The 18,777-nt window shown below is 51.8% G+C and overlaps 1 protein-coding gene across 10 annotated transcripts in view; it reads left to right on the forward strand.

The window, feature by feature from the left end:
- PLEKHA7 (pleckstrin homology domain containing A7) overlaps window positions 1–18,777 on the forward strand; it is a 262,522-nt gene that overhangs the window by 234,225 nt on the left and 9,520 nt on the right. For 9 of the 10 annotated variants that reach the window (XM_060177093.1, XM_060177086.1, XM_060177089.1 and 6 more), the window contains 9 exons: window positions 667–816; window positions 1,711–1,812; window positions 7,154–7,262; window positions 7,414–7,646; window positions 10,213–10,401; window positions 10,503–10,620; window positions 11,454–11,563; window positions 12,683–12,883; window positions 17,709–17,867. In XM_060177093.1, the coding sequence (XP_060033076.1) occupies window positions 667–816; window positions 1,711–1,812; window positions 7,154–7,262; window positions 7,414–7,646; window positions 10,213–10,401; window positions 10,503–10,620; window positions 11,454–11,563; window positions 12,683–12,883; window positions 17,709–17,867 (1,371 nt within the window). The remainder of the gene's footprint in view (window positions 1–666; window positions 817–1,710; window positions 1,813–7,153; window positions 7,263–7,413; window positions 7,647–10,212; window positions 10,402–10,502; window positions 10,621–11,453; window positions 11,564–12,682; window positions 12,884–17,708; window positions 17,868–18,777) is intronic. The other variant, XM_060177088.1, reaches the window with a different exon arrangement.

Below are 18,777 nucleotides of genomic sequence, written 5' to 3' on the forward strand. Positions count from 1 at the left end.
GTAGCATGTGACATTGTAACACTCAAACAGGTGTGCCGCCACCTGACCCCAAGACTAAAGGTTTATAACATGTTTTTCCCCCAAGAGCATAAAGAAGCTTTCATGTTCTCTTTGACACATCTTCATAGCTTCTCCTGTAAGGGGTGCATGACCCAGTGGCCACTTTCTGGGTGAGGAAACTGAGTCACAGAGCAAATCACTATTAAGTGTCTTGCCCCATCTGACTGGCAGAGTAGAAGCTAGATTCCAAGGCCTTCTCAGACCCTCAGACCCCTTTCATTTCTTTTTTTCCTTTTCCTTTTTTTTTTTTTTTTGCCACCAGGGTTACGATTGTGACTCTGTGCCTGCACGATTCTACTGCACCTAGCAGACTCTTTTTGTTTGTAGATAGGCAGAGAGGGAGAGACCACAGCACTGGTCCCTTGCTCGTGAAGCTTCACCATAGAGGTGTTCCCATGTGTTGGCTGGGGGCTTGAACCTGGGTCCTCATGCATAGTAAAGTGTACACTCTACTGAGTGAGCTATCTTCTGCTCCCTGCCCCCCCCCCCCCCCCCACTTCTCAGGCCCCTTTCTACCTTGGTTAGACCAGCAGGTTATTTAGCTCCTGGCATGGCCTCCAGGGGCTGCCCTTCTAGTCTCTCACTCGTTGACCTGTGCCCGTGCAGGACCAGCTGGAGTCTGTGCTGGAGGTCTTGCACAGACAGATGGAGCAGTACCGAGAGCAGCCCCAGCACCTGGAGAAGATCGCCTCTCAGCAACGGCTGCTGCAGGAGGACCTGGTCCACATCCGGGCAGAACTCTCCCGAGAATCCACTGTGCGTAGAAGGTTGAGGGTGGCAGACTTTCTCACACACACACACACACACACACACACACACACACACACACACACACACACACTCTGGGTCGGGAGCACTTCTCTCTTCTCCTGAGCCATAGTTGAGTTGGTGGCTAGACGTGGGAGTCTGGAAGTAGCAGAGCTTTTCCAGGCTGCCTGCTGGCAGTGGCCTGCCTGGTCCAGACGTGGCATGTCTGTCTCTGTCAGTGTGTTTTCTATCAGCTCTGGATGGCTGCAGTGACACCAGGTCACCAGAGCTGAGCAGAGCTGAGCAGCCTATAAGGTGCCCCCCACCCCCAGCTGTGTGATATTACTTTGTTTTTGTCTCCAGGGTTACCACTGGAGTTCGGTGCCTGCACTACAAGTCCATTGCTCCTGGAGGCCATTTTCTTCTTATCTTATTAGATAGGGCAGAGAGAAATTGAGAGGGGAGGGGGAGAAGGAGAGAGAAAGATAGACACCAGCAGACCTGCTTCACAGCTTGTGAAGCACCCCCCCCCCCCTGCAGGTGGGGAGCTGGGGGCTTAAACTAGGATCCTTGCTCGGGTCCTTGCACTTAGTGTGCGCCTAACCAGGTGCGCTACTGCCTGGCCCCCTGTGATGCTACTTCTAAAACATCAGAATCTCCACGGCTGTGTTTGCCCATCTGCTGTGGTGCAGGCCCTTTCTGCCAGGACTGAGGGTGATAATATCCCCAAGGTGGCAGGCAGGGGGCACAGTTCAGCCAGCCAGGGTCTGAGGATGAGAGAGAAGACATGTGGGGTGGGGGGGGTGGGGGCTTCCCTTTTCCCCCGATTGGGTCACTGGTGTTCAAGAGTGCAGCTGCCTGGGGGCTGGGCATTGAGGAATGGAACCTTCTCTTGGCCAACAGGAAATGGAAAATGCCTGGAATGAGTACTTGAAGCTGGAGAGGGATGTGGAACAGCTGAAGCAGACCCTGCAGGAGCAGCACAAAAGAGCCTTTTTCTTCCAGGTGACCCAAGGCGACCCTGACCTTCTGAGCTTGGCTCTGAGAGCCTTTGTCTGGGGTTGGGGGGCTCCCCCTCCATTGGGACTGAGCCACTTGCACCCCAAACTCTTCCTTGGAGGGATCCCTTCCCTTAAGCTGGACTGTGAGCACACAAACAAACAAACAAACAAACAAATAATACAACCTACCTCAGGGGGCCAGGAAGGTGTACCCCTGTTTAAACGCACATAGTACTAAGGACAAGGGCCCACATGAGGGTCAGGGTTTGAGCTCCAGCTCTCCACCTGCAAAGGGGACGCTTCACCTGCAAGTGGTGGAGCAGGTCTGTAGGTGTCTCTCTTTCTCTCTCCCTCTCCATCTCCCCTCTCTTCTCAATTTCTCTCTGTCCTCTAAAAAGTAAAATGGAAAAAAATGGCTGCCAGGAGCTGTGGATTTGTAGTGCCAGCACCGAGCCCCAGCGATAACCCTGGAGGGAAAAAAATAAATAAATAAAAACCCACCCCATCTCTTCCAGCTTCTCTGCTCTCAAAGAAAAGCTTTTGGAGCAACTGGCCACTTGGGGGAGTTGTCCCAAGAGGAGACAGACACTAACACAGAGCCTTCTGGAGACCTGAAGAGTGCCTGTGCTCTTGGCCCATGTGAGGCTCCTGACTCCTCACTCAGGCCACAGCTGCCTCCTTTTGTCCTCTGGCTCCTGAGGATGGATGTGAGCAGGCCTCCACTGAAGAGTGGTGTGAATTCAGATCCTGTGAGGTGCCTCTGCGCCCCCTCCCCCCCCCCCCCCCCCCCGTGGCTATTTGCTTCTCTGGAGGCCAGGCCAGCAGCTGTGGGCCCTGCACCACATAGGAAGGGCAGCCTTAGGGCCCGGGCTCTTCTGGCCCTAACACTCAGGCCATTGGGCTAGTGAAATAGCTCACGTGGATAGTGCTCTGCTTTTCCATGTGTGTCAGGTTCATGCCTGGTCCCTGCTACTTTGAAGGAAGCTTCAGCACTGAGATCCTTTACTCTGTCTCTATATCCAAACAAACAAACACAATCAGGCCATTCTGGTTGGCAGTTGCCTCACCCCCCCCCCCCCCCCCGCAAATGATAAATGAAAGGGGTCACATGGCTTCCCTTCTTGTTGGGGTTCTCTTATTGCCAAACACCCCCACTGCGATACCCAGCCAGACTTCTACCCTGAGACCTTCAAAATGGAAAATCAGGGGCCAGGCAGTGGCGCACCTGGTTGAATGCACACATTATAGCAGGACCCGGGTTCAATCCCCTGGCCCCCATCTGCAGGGTAACAGCTTCATGAGTGGTGAAGCAGGGCTGCAGGTGTCTCTGTCTCTTTCCCTCTCTCCCCTCCCCCTCAATTTCTCTCTGCCTCTATTCAGTAGTAAAGTAAATACAAATATATTAAAAGAAAAGGAAAATCATTTGATTGTGGTTTTTCAGCTTCAGATCTGTGGTTCCTCTCTAGGAGCCCCAATGGAAATTCATTTATTGGTACTGGCTGGACTGGACTGGACTCTGCTTGGCCACTTTTGGCCTTACTGGCTAAGGATCTCGCTTTCTCTAACCTAAGCACTTCATGTAAGAAACATGAGTGTGTCGGTGACCTAGGGAGTTAACTTCATCCTGGAAAAGTCAGGAGAATTTTGGAAGGGGTTGACAATTGTGGACTGGGAAGCTCTTCCCCTGCTTGGACCTGGTTGGCCCCCACTCACCATTCAGAGCTGGCTGCCGCAGGGCCGAGGAAAGTTCAACCAGATCAATTTTTATTTATTATTATTCTATTTTATTTATTTTATCTGAGAGAACAGAGAGAAATTAAGAGAGGGGCGAGGAAGGCAGAGATGCCTGCAGCGCTGCTTCTCCACTCGTGAAGCTACCCCTGCGGGTGGGGCCGGGGGCTCGGACAGAGTCCTTGTGCATTGAACCAGGCGCCACCACCCGGCCCTGGTAGTAACATTCTCATCATCTTTTATTATTATTATTTTTATTTTTTATTTATCAATTTCTTTTTTCCTTCAGGGCTATTACGGGGGCTCAGTGCCTGCACTACAAATCTACTGCTTCTGTGGCTATTTTTTATTTTATTTTATTTTTTTTGACAGGACAGAAAGAAATTGAGGGGTGGGGGAGAGAGAGAGACAGACAGAAAGGCAGACAGACAGCTGCAGACCTGCTTCACCACTTGTGCAGTGACCTCCCTGCAGGTGGAGAGCTGGGGGCTTGAACTGGGTCCTTGTGCTTCATACTATGTGTGCTTAACCCGGTGCACCACCACCTGGCCCCCTTCATGTTCTTTTTTCTAACCCCCGTCCCAGCACTTAGCTTAGGGACTGGAATAGACTAGGTAAATCTTGTTGGCAAGGCTTAGAAGCAATTCCTTACTTGTAGTTGCTAGTCTCTCTCTCTCTTTTTTTTTTTTTTTTATTTAAGAAAGGAGACATCAACAAAACCACAGGATAAGAGCAGTTCCACACAATTCCCACCACCCAGTCTCCACATCCCACCCCCTCCCCTGATAGCTTTCCCATTCTCTATCCCTCTGGGAGCATGGACCCAGGGTTGTTGTGGGTTGCAGAAGGTGGAAGGTCTGGCTTCTGTAATTGCTTCCCTGCTGAACATGGACATTGACTGGTCGATCCATACTCCCAGTCTGCCTCTCTCTTTCCCTAGTAGGGTGGGTCTCTGGGGAAGCAGAGCTCCAGGACACATTGGTGGGGTCGTCTGTCCAGGGAAGTCTGGTTGGTATTGTGCTGGCATCCGGAACCTGGTGGCTGAAAAGAGAGTTAACATACAAAGCCAAACAAATTGTTGAACGACCATGGACCTAAAGACTGGAATAGTGCAGATGAGGTGTTGGGGGGTATTCCCTGCAGGCTTCTGTGTACTTCAGCTTTCAGGTATATTTTGCTAGTCTCTTAGACTGTCCTGCCCTGCCAGGCCTACCCTCTTAGACTTCCGTGATCCACATTGATCTTAGCAGTAATTTTTCTAACTTCTTATTCTTTATTCAAGTCAGGAATTTATCTCTGGAAGAAAACCAAACAATTGAGACACACACAAAAAAAGAAACAGTAGAAAAGTTCATCTTCTGTCCCCTTTCTGTCCTGGTTCTACCTCCTTCTCTCTGTACTCAGGAAGAAAGGAGGGAGGGTGGAAGGAAGAAGTTTTACTGGATAGTGTTATCCAGGTTAAGTGAATTGAGTTCTTCGTCCTATTATGTGGTATTTCCTAGTCTGGACACCGCATACCTTATTTAGCTATTTATTCCCCTTCTGATGGGCAGTTCAGTTATTCACAGTATTTTGCTTTAATCAGAGACGTCACAGTGATTATGTAACTGTCGTTTCAAGGTCACGTGCCAGCATTCCTCTAAGCTGGACCTGTGGGCATATAGTTTCTGGGCTGAGGTGAGCACCCTTCTTAATTGTGGATGGGCACCGCCACACACCTTCTGCCCCAGGTGAACGAGAGAACTGAAGTGTCTGCCCACATCCTTGGCAGCACCTGATGCTATCAGTCCTGTTAGATTTTGCCAGTGTGTAGCTGAGATTTATTTTGCATTTATTTAATTACAACTAGGTTAACTGTCTCCTAATCACTGGCCCTCCGTGCTTCTACTATTCTTTGAGCACATCCACAATTCTTTTTCCAGCACGGAGACTCTTTTTCACCTTCCGGAAAAACAAATGGGTGCATTGTAGTGGGTCTTGTGACATTCTCCTGAGAGAATTTGTCCCTTTGTAAGTTACCAGGACATAGAGCAGTTGCAAACAGGTTCCTGTTGATTCATTTCCACTCCACTTGGTGGCACTGCTCCCATTGTCCCTAAGTGCCACACACCCTGGGGAGCTCATAAAGCCCTTTGAAAGGGCCCAGTTGTGCTAGATTTCTTGGTGATTGTAGCGCAGACGGGCTGCGAGAGTCCTAAGTGAGACATCAACACTGAAGCTCTGTGCCTGCAGCCCAGGATAGAAGCCGCCTGCCTTTCGCCCAGCAGAGCGCGCACGCTCTTGGACCCTGTCTGTTTTCCCATCATGCCTTTCTTTTTCTTTTTTCTTTTTGCCTCCAGGGTTATCACTGGGATTGGTTGCCGGCACTACGAATCCACTGCTCCTGGTGGGCATTTTTTTCCATTTTATTGGGTAGGACAGAGAAATTGAGAGAGGAGGGGGAGTTAGAGAGGGAGAGAGACAGAGAGACACCTGCAGACTTGCTTCACTGCTTGTGAAGTGACCCTTCTGCAGGTGGGGAGCCAGGGGCTCAAACCGGGATCCTTGCACTTCCTACTGTGTGCTTAACCAGGTGCGACACCAGCTGGTCCCCTCCATCATGCTTTTAAAGTAACAGCTCTGTCAGGTAATTCACAGGCAACGAAATTCACCCTTTCACAGTATGACCTTCAGTGGGTCCTGGCATACCCACAGCATCGTGAAGTCAACCACAGTGAGGTTCTTCTTTTCTTTTTTCTTTCTTTTTTTTTTTTTTTTGCTTCCGGGGTTATCGCTGGGGCTCAGTGCCAGCACTACAGATCCACTTCTCCTGGAATCTATTTTTTCCATTTTATTGGCTAGGAAAGAGAGAAATTGAGAGAGGAAGGGGGAGAGAGAGAAGGAGAGAGAAAGATAGGCACCTGAAGCCCTGCTTCACCAGTTAAGAAGAACCCCCCCTCCCCCCCGAGTGGGGGATTAAACTGGGATCCTTGTGCTGTTCCTTGTGCTTTGCACTATGTACGCTTATCCAGGCGCACCCCTGCACTGCCTCCTAGGTGCATTCTTGCTTTACACCAGTCCTCATTACTTAGACTCATTTGGCAAAACTAAAACTCTGTCCATATTAAACACCCATCTCCTTCTTCCCCAGCCTCTGGTAACCACCCTTCTTTCTCTGAACTTGACTGTTCTGGATTTAAGGCCATCTATTTTTAAATCTGGCAGAACTAGGCAAGGCAGACTTTCCCGCCGAGTGATTCCCACCGAGGGCTGGTGTTTCCCGAGCTAAGAGGCAGGCTTGGCGCTCACACTGGTGGAGTTTGCAAAGGAGGGTGCTGTCCACCACTCTAGCATGAATCCTCAAAAGGAAGTTCTGGTAGGGTGCTAAGAAGGAAATGGGGGCCAGGCGGTGGCACATTTGGTTAGGTGCACACATCAAGTGTGCAAAGACGCAAGTTCAAGTCCTCGGTCCCCACTTGCAGAAGGAAAGCTTCACAAGCTGTGAAGCAGGGCTGCATGGGGTTTCTGTCTCCCTCCCTATCTCCCTCACCCCTCTTGATTTCTCTTGGTCTCTAGCCAATAATAAGTAAGTAAATAAAAGAAGGAAATGAGCACACCTTCTCCTTTTTCCTTAGGAGAAATCACAGATCCAGAAGGATCTATGGAGAATTGAAGATGTCATTGCAGGCCTGAGTGCAAATAAAGAGAACTTCAGAATCCTGGTGGATTCGGTCAAAAACCCAGGTGAGTGGGTCCTCTCTTTAGGACTGGAGGCGTTCAAGATAGAGCCAGAGTAAGGTGAACACTGGAGCTTCACGGCTCCCAGTCATGCCTTTTGTCCTTCGAGAAGAAGGGGTCTTTGCTTCATTCCATTGTTTCCCTCCATACCCCTCAGAGAGAAAAACGGTGCCTTTGTTTCCTCACCCGCCTGTGCCTTCACTCGCTTCACTCACTTCTGAGAGCAAGCCACCCCCTCAGCCCAGCCCCCCCACCAGCCCTGTGCGGACCCCTCTGGAGGTTCGACTCTTCCCCCAGCTGCAAACGTACGTGCCGTACAGACCTCATCCACCCCAGCTGAGGAAAGTGACGTCACCCCTTCAGTCGCCCACCAAGATGAAGCCCAGAGTTGTGAGTACTGCTCAGGAACTCAGCACCTGCCATCCCCTGGCAGATGATGGTCCCACTCTGTCCTCAGCTCACCGTCTCTCGGGAGGGATATGGGGCGACAGAACTGACCAGCACCAGAGGGAGTGAGGCTTGTGCCCGTGGAGCTACGTCAGGTCCTTAGGGATGGTCTGGCCTTGTGTCTTTCCCTTTTGGCACTAGGGGAAACTGATCCAGCAAGAGGACGCCATTGCCCTGAGCAGGCTAGTGTGTCACCAGTGGCAAGGCCCCTGCCAGACTCCATGCAAACCTGCAGTCACATGAGCCTGTGGGCACCGAGCTCATGCCAGCCAGAGTCTCCTGATCTTGACCCGCAGTTGAGCACCATGCTGGGGTGTAGAATACACTTGACCTTGACAGTGACCTTGTGAAATACATCCAGGAAGGGGCATTGGCCCATCCCACAGATAAGAGAATGAAGACCCCAAAGGTTAGGATTTTCTCAAGGTCACCTTATTAGTAAGTGGATCCAGTTTGCGTCTGGTCCTTGGGACTGCCCGGCCCAACACCTTGACGTGTGTCTGCTCTTTAGAGAAGGTGCAGGCACTGATGCCCCTGGCAGAACACACATATCATTGAGCACGAGGGCCTGGGTTCAAGCCACTGTTGTGGGGAAGCTTCATGAGTAGTGAAGCAATGCTGAAGGTATCTCTCCTCTCTCCCTCAGTCTCCCCTTCCATCTCAATTTCTATGTCAAAAAAAAAAAAAAGGAAAGAATTAAAAAAAGGGATCAAATGGCCACTGAGAATGGTGATTTGTCATGTCAGCACCAAACCTCAGTGACCACTCTGGTGGCCAGGGAAAAAAAAAAAAGGAAGGAAGGAAGGAAGGACAGACAGAAGGGAAGAAAAGACCAGCCCTTGACAAAGTCTAGAAGCAAAGGTTCTTTCAGGGAAGTCAGCCAGAGTGCTTGGGTACTGGGATAGCGCCTATTTCCAGGCCCTGCCAGCCCTCCCACGTCCCGGGCCGACAGCACTTCGTCTGGCCCGTGTGTGACACTGCGCCTACACTGACCTCGTCTGCAGTCTCTGCAACGTTGTCTGTGAGATCCGTCCACATGGTTGCATGTAACTGTAGCTATTTTACTCTTTATTTCTGTATTTGTTTAGAAAGTGCTGGGGCCTTGTGCATATTGGATTCCTCTGTTCACAGGCCCACATTTTGTCATATATATATATGGAAAGAGAGACAGAGATATAGATACAGCGACAGAGACAGGAGAGGATACAACAACGCCATTGTACGCCATCTGTGGAGCTTCCCCTGGGACTAGGACCGGTGCTGGTCCTCAAATCCGGGGCTCTGTCTTTGGCAAGGCAGGTGCCCTACAGAGGAACCATCTCTGTCTAGCTGAATGAAAAAATTGGCCAGAAAGGGTAGGAGCAGTGAAATGACACATTCATGAGGAACTAAATTAAGGTGGGGAAGACAGCATAGTGGTTATGCAGCCACTTCATGTCTGAGGCTCCCAGGTCCCAGGTTCTGTCCTTCATGCTGCCATAAGCCAGAGCTGAGCAGGGCTCTGGTACAATAAATGAATCAGATAAGATAGAGCCGTGCTGATAAACCACTGCCAAGACGCCTGGAGCAGCCCTTTCTGAACTGGTACAAGTCTGTAAAACAGTGAAATTAGACTAAGAAGTGGGAAATCTAGGATGAGCAGCATCTTGGTGGCAAACCCCAGCGGCTGGTATTGGCAGCTGGGCATCTGGCTGTTGACCTGTGGAGAAGCGTCAGCCTTTGAGGTGTTTTGGGGTGGTGGCGGGTGGGGTGGGAGGGCGTGAGGGGACTAGTCCCACTCATCACAGCCCTGGGAGTAAGTTGCAGGAAAACAGCAGGTGTGCTTGGCCCTGGGGTCAGAAAGGAGAAAGGATTTTAAAAGGCATTTTACTTATCTGTTGTTTATTGGATAGGGACAAAGAGAGAGATTGGGGGCAAAGTAGAGACAGGAGAAGGGAGAAATCTAGACACCCGCAGACCTGCTTCACCGCTTGTGAAGTGTCCCCCCTGCAAGTTGGAAGCGGGGGCTTGAACCCAGATCCTTGCACATTGTAAAGTGTGCATTTAGCCTGGTGTGCCACCTCCCGGCCCCTGAGAAAGGATCTTGTAACCGCACACATTTCTGATAGAGCAGGAGGGTGCAGACTGGCCTGGTCCTGTGGAAGCATCCAGAAGCCATAGAGGGAGAGAGAAGTGTTTCAGTCTGAGCCCTGTGGAGGCGGGGGCATTAGCAATCCAGATGAGGTTGCCGTCAGATTCAGAAATGAGCCTTCCCGTCCTTCCCTCACCCCCACTCCCAGGGTGCACCCTAGGTTGGTGGAATGTGAGAGAGCATGAACCTTGGAGAGCTGAGTTCTGGGTTTGGGGAATAAGAAGGAAGTGGGGCTTGGAGCCGAGATGCCCCCCACTTCACAGCTCACCGGAGGAGATGTGGCACCTTTTGACTGAAGAGGTGAACCCTTGCAGGACAGAGGTGGCCGTCCCAGCCCCTTTCTCACTGGGCCCTGCTTCTGGTTCTTTCTCTGAGCAGGAAGATGAGGCACCTCCCAGGCCACCACTCCCTGAACTCTACAGTCCGGAGGACCAGCCTCCAGCCGTGCCACCCCTGCCCAGGGAGGCCACCGTCATCCGGCACACTTCTGTGAGGGGCCTCAAGCGGCAGTCAGACGAGAGGAAGCGGGACCGGGAGCAGGGCCAGTGCGTGAACGGGGACTCGCGGGTGAGCAGTGTGTAGCGGGGTCTGTCCCTCTGCGTGTGGGGATGGGGACAGTGGCCTGGCCTGGCCCTGGGCAGGCATGACAGCCCGAGTCTGCCCCCTAGGGGGAGCTCCGATCCTATGTGAGTGAGCCCGAGCTGACGACCTTCAGTGGGGACACGACCCAGCCCTCCCTGGGCCTCACGGGCACTGAGAGCAGGTACCAGACGCTGCCGGGCAGAGGTAAGAGACAGCCCTGTGAGGTCTTCCTGGGAGCCCCTGCACCCCAGTCTTCACCTGTTCTCTCACCACCACCCCACCATCACCTACAGCTTTCAGCCCAGGTGTGGACAGTCACTGGACCACTGCCTGGTTCTCTTCCTTATTATAGTGTCCTCAAGAATGGTGATAGTCGCAGTCACTATGAAGCAAAGCATTGCTGTAAGCTTTTTATATCCACTTAGTTAATGATAGACATAATTCTGAAAGAACGGTAATATATTTTTTTTAGATTTATTAACGAGAGAGGGAGAACCAGAGCGAGGGATTGAACTCAAGACCTCATGCTTGGTGGTGGTGCACGTGGTTAAGTGTATGTGTTACCATGCACAAGGACCCAGGCTCAAGACCCCAGTCCTCATTTGCAGGGGGAAGCTTCACAAGTGGCGAAACAGGGCTGCAAGGTGTCTCTCTGTCTCTTTCTCTCTCAATCCCTCTTCCCTCTCATCATCTCAATCCTGTCAAATAAATCACAAGTTAAAGGGACCTCCTGTACCGTTGGGTCATACGAGATGTAGGGGTTCAGAGGCGGGGAAGGCGGGAGTCCTTCCTGTCACTGCGTCCTGTCCATCCACTAGGCGTTCTCTCCAGGCCTCCCACATGAGAGGAGACGGGGTCATGCACAGGCTACGGACAAGAGGCCCCATCTCACCCCACCCTCCACCCAGAGCCTCGGTGCTCCAGGCTGTGGGGACAAGGAGAATGGGGGTGGCGTGATGTTGGAGTCCTGTGGCTCCCTCCCGGGAAAGGGCTTCCTCCAGCCACAGGAGCACCTTCCTCTCTCCCCCCTTCCGCAGGGCTCTCGGGATCCACGTCACGGCTCCAGCAGCCCTCCACCATCGCTCCCTACGTCACCCTCCGGAGAGGCGGCAACACAGAAAGCAGCAAGGTGACCTTCCCCTTCCCTGTGAGTGGCCTTGACTCCAGCTCATTGTCTCCTCCTGTGGGGGTTAGGGGGGAAGGGGTGTGTGTAGCAGAGGGTGATTAGCAACTTGTACTTCCTGGGGATGGCCTGTGAGGTGACCACTGCCCCTCTGGACTCTGAAGCTTTGTCCTCTGCTTACCAAGAAAAGCCATCACCGGCACCTCGGCCTCCAATCTGTGAGGCTCCCGGGAGGCAGCCTCCGTACTGGGTCCTGGACCCATCACATGCTCTGTGGGTGCCTTCCTAGACAGGTCTGGGCCCCTTAGCTCCACCTGCAGAGTGGGGTGCTGCCCTGTGGGAAGCCCTTCAGAGCTGGGGCAACCTGTCTACCAGTGTGCTGACAGTAAGAGGTTTGCAGTGACCAACAATAGTCCAGTCTGCGGAAGGAGGGAGAGCAGAATGGTTCTGCAAGACTTCCTCACCTGGGGCCAGGCAGTGGCACATCTGGTTGAGCGCCCATGTTACAATGCTCAAGGACCCGGGTTCAAGGCTGCAGGTGTCTGTCTTTCTTTCTCTCTCTCTGCCTCCCCTCTACTCTCATTTTCTGTCTGTCTCTATCCAATAATAAGTTTTTTTTTTTTAAGAGAGAATATGTTTAAAAAAAAAAAGACTTTCTTGCCTGAGGCTCTGAGGTCACAGGTCCAATCCTAGGCACCACCATAAACCAGAGCTGAGCAGTATTCTGGTCTCTCTCTCTCTCTTTCATTAAAATAAATAGATATTTTTAAAAAACATAAATTAACTTCAAATGTTGGAGGAGTGAGTGCCTGGCACCTGGTTGAGCGCACATGTTACAGTGCACAGGGACCCAGGTTTGAGCCCCCAGTCCCCACCTGCATGGGAAAAGCTTCGCAAGTGGTGAAGCAGTGCTGCAGGTGTCTGTCTCTCTCCATCTCTGCATCCCCCTTTCCTCTCAATCTCTGTCTCTCTCCAATAAAGAAAGATAATAGAAGGAAAATAAGATAAAAAGATGAGAGAGAGAGAGAGAGAGAACAGCCCAGTTGGAATGTGTGTGAGAGAGAGACAAAGAAGGAGTGTGAGGTCGGCAGGGCCCGGGCCCTCTGACCCCAGCCCAGCCGCGCTGTGTCTCCCCCACCCCAGAGACCCAAGAGTGCCTTGGAGCGCCTGTACTCAGGGGATCACCAGCGGGGCAAGATGAGCGCGGAGGAGCAGCTGGAACGCATGAAGCGGCACCAGAAGGCCCTGGTCCGAGAACGCAAGAAGACTCTGAGCCAAGGAGAGAGGGCGGGCCTGCCCTCCTCCCGCTACCTCGGCCAGCCGCTCCCAGGAGATCTCGGCTCAGTATGTTAGGAGGGGACAGGCAGGCGGGGCTGGGCCAGGGAGCAGAACTTCCCCCCCCCCCCAGTCCCCCAGACACAGGTGCGCTGCACCTCCAGAGAGCGGGGCTCCTGACCTAGATGGTTCAGAGAATAGGGTCCCCCGGGGCTGTTTGCATTGTGTGTGACCTGGAGGGGTGACCCAGAGCCAGAGCAGGAGCCTCAGGGCCTAAGGAAATGTCCAAAGTCCGTTTTCTGAGCTGAGCTAGGAGACTCCTTGGAGTGTCTCAGCTGAATCAAGACTAGAGTTGGGGTGACGAGGACGATGGTGTTAGGATTTGATGAGCAGTGCCAGCCTCCCCAGCCTTCCTACAGCCCCCACTATGGGGCGGCTGAGCTGACCCCACAACACAGAGGACTGACGGCCCCCCGCAGCTTCAGGTGCTGACAGGCCTCATGGTGGGTGCCCCCTCCCACCTAGCACCCAGGGAGCTGCTGCCCCTGGTGGTGCTTTCAGGCACTTTCACTCTGCACACACACACCCCCCCACCCCAGTGCTTTCAGGCACTTAAATTCAGCTGTCAGCTGGTGGTGCTTTCAGGCACTTACACTCTATTTCCCCCACCCAGTGCTTTCAGGCACTTAAATTCTGCTGCCACCTGGTGGTGCTTTCAGGCACCTACACTCTATTTCCTCCCCAGTGCTTTCAGGCACTTAATCTCTGCTGCCACCTGGTGGTGCTTTCAGGCATTTGCACTGTATTTCCCCCACCCAGTGCTTTCAGGCACATAAATTCTGCTGCCACCTGTTGGTGCTTTCAGGCATTTACACTCTGCTCCCCCCCATGCTTTCAGGCACTTAAGCTGTGCTGCCACCTGGTGATGTTTTCAGGCACTTACACTCTGCTCCCCCCCCCCCCTCGTGCTTTCAGACACTTAAGTTGTGTTGTCATCTGGTGGTGCTTTCAGGCACTTACACTCTTTCCCCCACCCAGTGCTTTCAGACACTTAAACTCCTGGTGGTGCTTTCAAGCACTTAACACTATTTCCCCCACCCCGTGCTTTCAGGCATTTGAATTCTGCTGCCACCTGGTGGTGCTTTCAGGCACTTACACTGTATTTCCCCCCACCCAGTGCTTTCAGGCACATAAATTCTGCTGCCACCTGTTGGTGCTTTCAGGCATTTACACTCTGCTCCCCCCCATGCTTTCAGGCACTTAAGCTGTGCTGCCACCTGGTGATGTTTTCAGGCACTTACACTCTGCTCCCCCCCCCTCGTGCTTTCAGACACTTAAGTTGTGTTGTCATCTGGTGGTGCTTTCAGGCACTTACACTCTTTCCCCCACCCAGTGCTTTCAGACACTTAAACTCCTGGTGGTGCTTTCAAGCACTTAACACTATTTCCCCCACCCCGTGCTTTCAGGCATTTGAATTCTGCTGCCACCTGGTGGTGCTTTCAGGCACTTACACTGTATTTCCCCCACCCAGTGCTTTCAGGCACTTAAATTTTGTTGCCACCTGGTGGTGCTTTCAAGCACTTACTCTATTTCCCCCACCCAATGCTTTCAGGCACTTAAACTCTGCTGCCACCTGGTGGTATTTTCGAGCACTTACTCTATTTCCCCCACCCAATGCTTTCAGGCACTTAAACTCTGCTGCCACCTGGTGGTGCTTTCGAGTACTTACACTCTGCTCCTCCCCCCAGTGCTTTTAGACACTTAAACTCTGCTGCCCCCTGATGGTGCTTTCAGGCACTTACACTCTACCCAGGGCCATTTTAGGAAAACAATCCAATTTGACATTTTTTTTTCCCTTGTTTGAAATCAGGTGTTTCCCTAGACATCTAGCCTTTACTGCTTTTTCCCTCATTCATTGCACAAACTCCTTTGCTTTAGTGTTATTGCTTACTGCCTCTCTAATCCTGATTGTGTTTACAGAAGCTTCTCGTTTGAGCATCCTCTGACTGGCCTGCACTCTTTGTGCCTGGCTCAGGATAGCAACAGCTCTTGTTGCCGTTGCCTAGCAAACACTCCCACACTGCCTCATCTTTCTGCTGCCCCCTCCATGCACTGAGACGACTCAGAGTCCTCTCACCCCCAGCACTGGCCCAAAAGGCTCCGCCAGCCTGCTGTCCAGGAGATGGTCACTGGCAGAAGTCAGGGTGTTAGGGAGTTCTTTGGCTTCCACCCCCCAGGACAACAGGCACAGACTTTAGAAGTTGCACATTTGAATAGATTCTACCAAATCTGAAGCAGTTTACTTATAACTCCTCCAGTTCCTTCCCACACTTTCTTGTGAAAACCTTTATGTTTTTTCCTGGAATTGAAGAACTGGACTGGAGGGTGAGGGTAGATAGCATAGTGATTATGCAAAGAGACTCTTATACCTGAGGCCCCAAAGTCCCAGGTTTGAAACCCGCACTTCCATAAACCAGAGCTCAGCAGTGCTCTGTTTAAAAAAAAAAAAAAGACACTGGACAGGACAGCAATATATAGATGTTAGACACCAAAGAGGAAAGACCTAGGACACCCTTACCATGCAAAGCAGCAGGCTTAAGCATTATAAGTGACTGTCATATGGAATAACACCTTTTATAACCTGATGTATCCAGTGTAGAGAGATTATTTAAAACCGTCATTTGCATACCTTGTAATTCTTCTCTTTTAAACGAACAAAAGGCTTGTGTGAGTCTCTGGATCAGCCAATAAACATGCTGCTCCCTGACGCTGGGTTGGCGTGGTTCTTCCTCAGCGCACACTGTGGAGTCAAGCAAACCTTCTCTGTACACGGAGACAGTCAGGCAAAGGCTTAAATAAGGACTCACCCCATTTGGGGCGCTCGTGAGCATGTAAGGACGTTTTCTTTGTGAATCATCAGACTCATTTCTGATGACTGAGTCCTCTCATCCTGTGATGGGAAAGCACCACCCATGAGGGATACGTTGGTCTGGAGTCCTGTGGGTCACTTGTGCATGGATGGGGAAAATGTGCTGGCATGGCTGCCGACTGGGGACCTGAGGTGGTCTGAGGGGACACCAGAGCATTGGAGCCTTGGGAGGCAGGTGGCTGAGGGGAGGGACAAGGTGATCAGACAGGGAGAAGCTTCTGCTTGACTTCTGCTTTGAGCCTGTCCCCTCATCACCACAGCCTGCTCAGCATGGAGTGCCCGTGAGGACGTGGGCACAGGTGACAAGGAAGCTAAGTAATTGTGCTTAGTTTTTTTTTTTTTTCAAGTTTTTTAATTATCTTTATTTATTGGATAGAGACAGCCAGAAATCAAGAGGGTAGGGGGAAATAGAGAAGGAGAGAGACGGAGAGACGCCTGAAGCCTTGCTTCACCACTCGTGAAGTTTTCCTCCTGCAGGTGGGGACTGGGGTCTTGAACCTGGGTCCGTGTGCACCATACCCAGCCCCTATTTTCTTCTTTTTTTTTTTTTTTTCCTCCTCCAGGGTTATTGCTGGGCTCGGTGCCTGCACCATGAATCCACCGCTCCTGGGGGCCATTTCCCCCCCCCCTTTTTGTTGCCCTTGTTGTAGCTTCGTTGTGGTCATTATCATTGCCCTTGATGACACAATTCGTTGTTGGATAGGACAGAGAGAAATGGAGAGAGGAGGGGAAGACAGAGAAGGGGAGAGAAAGATAGACACCTGCAGACCTGCCTCACCGCCTGTGAAGCGATTCCCCTGCAGGTGGGGAGCCGGGGCCTCGAACCGGGATCCTTACGCCGGTCCCTGCGCCTTGCGCCACATGCGCTTAACCCACTGCACCACCGCCCGACCCCCTTCTTCTTTTTTTTTAAACAGATTTTTTAATTGCCTCAAGGGTTATTGCTGAGGCTTGGTGCTGTGTAACAAACCCACTGCTAGTGAACTCCTCCTTTTTTTTTTTTTGTGGATAGAGACAAATTGAGAGGGAAGGAGACAGAGACAGAGAAAGAACCCTGCAACACACTGCTTTACTGCTCATGAAGCTTCCTTCCTGCAGGCAGGGACCAGGGGTTTGAACCCAGGTCCTCATGCATGGCAGTGTGTGAGCTAAAAACAGCCTGTTAAGACTCCCTCTACTAAGAGAACTTATTATGGAGTCGATGCTGAGAGGGCCATCATTGGAAACACTGCATTTGACTTAGCACTTTAATTTTCTGTGGTTTGGATTTTCCCCCTAAGTTAGAGAAAGTGCATTTGCCTTAAGTAGATGCTGTGGTCCCCGGCGGGTCGTCTGCTTTCTGGTCCGTGGCTGTGTTCACACTGACCCTGCAGCCCCTCTGTGGGTACAGGGTCCTCACCCCTAGGTGCATTCTGTTTCCGGTATCCAGAGACATGCTTGGCTACTCCATGTCCTTCCCAGGCCTTCAAAGGACTTTTTTTTACTCCATTATTTCTGGATTGGGAAAAAAAATCACATTAGAAACCCTTTCATGAGCTCTGGACCACAGAAAGAACAAATTCTTTTCTGGAACTCTGCCCTAGTTTCTGTTTTGGGGTCACCCTCTTGGACCACTGTGAGACTAAAGTCTCAGATCTTAGACCTGTTTCCTGGGGGGAGTCTGGGGGGGTTATGTTTGAACCCTCTGGGTGTTCCAGGTCAGGGAAAATCAACAGTGTGCAAGCAGGCTACGTGGAAGGGCAGGTCTGGCCCCGTTGGCGTTACACGGAGCCACAGCACCCAGCAGCCCTCCTCAGTGTCACAGAAATGCTGCCTGTGCTAGGACGGCAGGCCTTCCCTGAGGGACTGTAGACCCACTTTGCAAAGCATACCCAGGGCCGGCAAGACCCGCTTGATGATGAGCCCATGAGGGCTCATGTTGCAGTCAGGATGTAACTACATGTAACCCTCTTGTTCTGTTGCCAGTGGAAGCGTGAGCAGGATTTTGACCTGCAGTTGCTGGACCGGGCCATCCAAGGGGGAGAGAAGGACAAGGAAGAGAATGGCTGGTTGAAAGTGCAGGCCATGCCTGTCACTGAGTTGGACCTGGAACCACAAGACTATGATTTGGACATCAGCAGAGAGGTGAGGGCAGGGTTCCGCGGTGCCCGCTCCCTGGAGGCACAGCCTTGGGGCTCCTAGCCTGACCCACCTTTACAGTGGCATCGGAACACTGTCTCAGGAGGGGGACAAGGTTCAGCTTCAGTGTGGCCCAGGGGCTGAATGGATTAATAGCTTGAGTGAATAACAAGCCCAGACACTGTGGTACAGATGCAAATCACTCTAGTAATTTGGGCCGTCGTGGCTCTCTGCCTGAGTTTCCCTGACAGTAAATAGCTGGTAAGGGTTAAGTGACTCACCATGCTCCCAGAAGCATCAGCAGTGGTCAGAGGCCAGGAGCACAGGGCCTACCACTTAGTAGGCCCGTGTTGAGGGTCTTGTTTTATTTTTCTACATTTTACCGTCTTTATTAGATAGTGGCAGCCAGAAATCGAAGGGGAAGGAGGAGATAGAGAGGAAGAGAGACTCCTGCAGCAATGTTTCACCACTCGCAAAGCTTTCCCCCTACCGGTGGGGACCGGGGCCTCGAACCTGGGTCCTTGTGCACTGTAACATGTGCACCACCACCCAGCCCCTTGGCTATCATTCTCTGGAAAACAAGGGGGCGAGAGCCAGAGGAGAGCTCACAAGGACAGTGTGCCTCCTGCCATGATGCGGACAGCCCAGGTTCAGTGCAGCGCCCTCCACACTGGAGGAAGTTTTGGTGCAGCCATTTCTTTCCCTCTTTCCTTCTCTCTTTCTCTAGCAAAACACACAAACAAACAAACAAAACCAAACAACTCAGGACTATGAAGCCCTGGTGATGACAAAAACAAGCAGAAGTTGGCCTTGCACTTGACCATTAAAGTGGACCAGGGCAATCAGACGTGGGGGACCTGGGGTTGGGGGGGGTCAAGTTTGAAAATACCAAGTGAAATCTCCCACCACGGTGGAG

The sequence above is a fragment of the Erinaceus europaeus genome, chromosome 17 (genome assembly GCF_950295315.1).
Source record: "Erinaceus europaeus chromosome 17, mEriEur2.1, whole genome shotgun sequence".
Lineage (NCBI taxonomy): Eukaryota > Metazoa > Chordata > Mammalia > Eulipotyphla > Erinaceidae > Erinaceus > Erinaceus europaeus.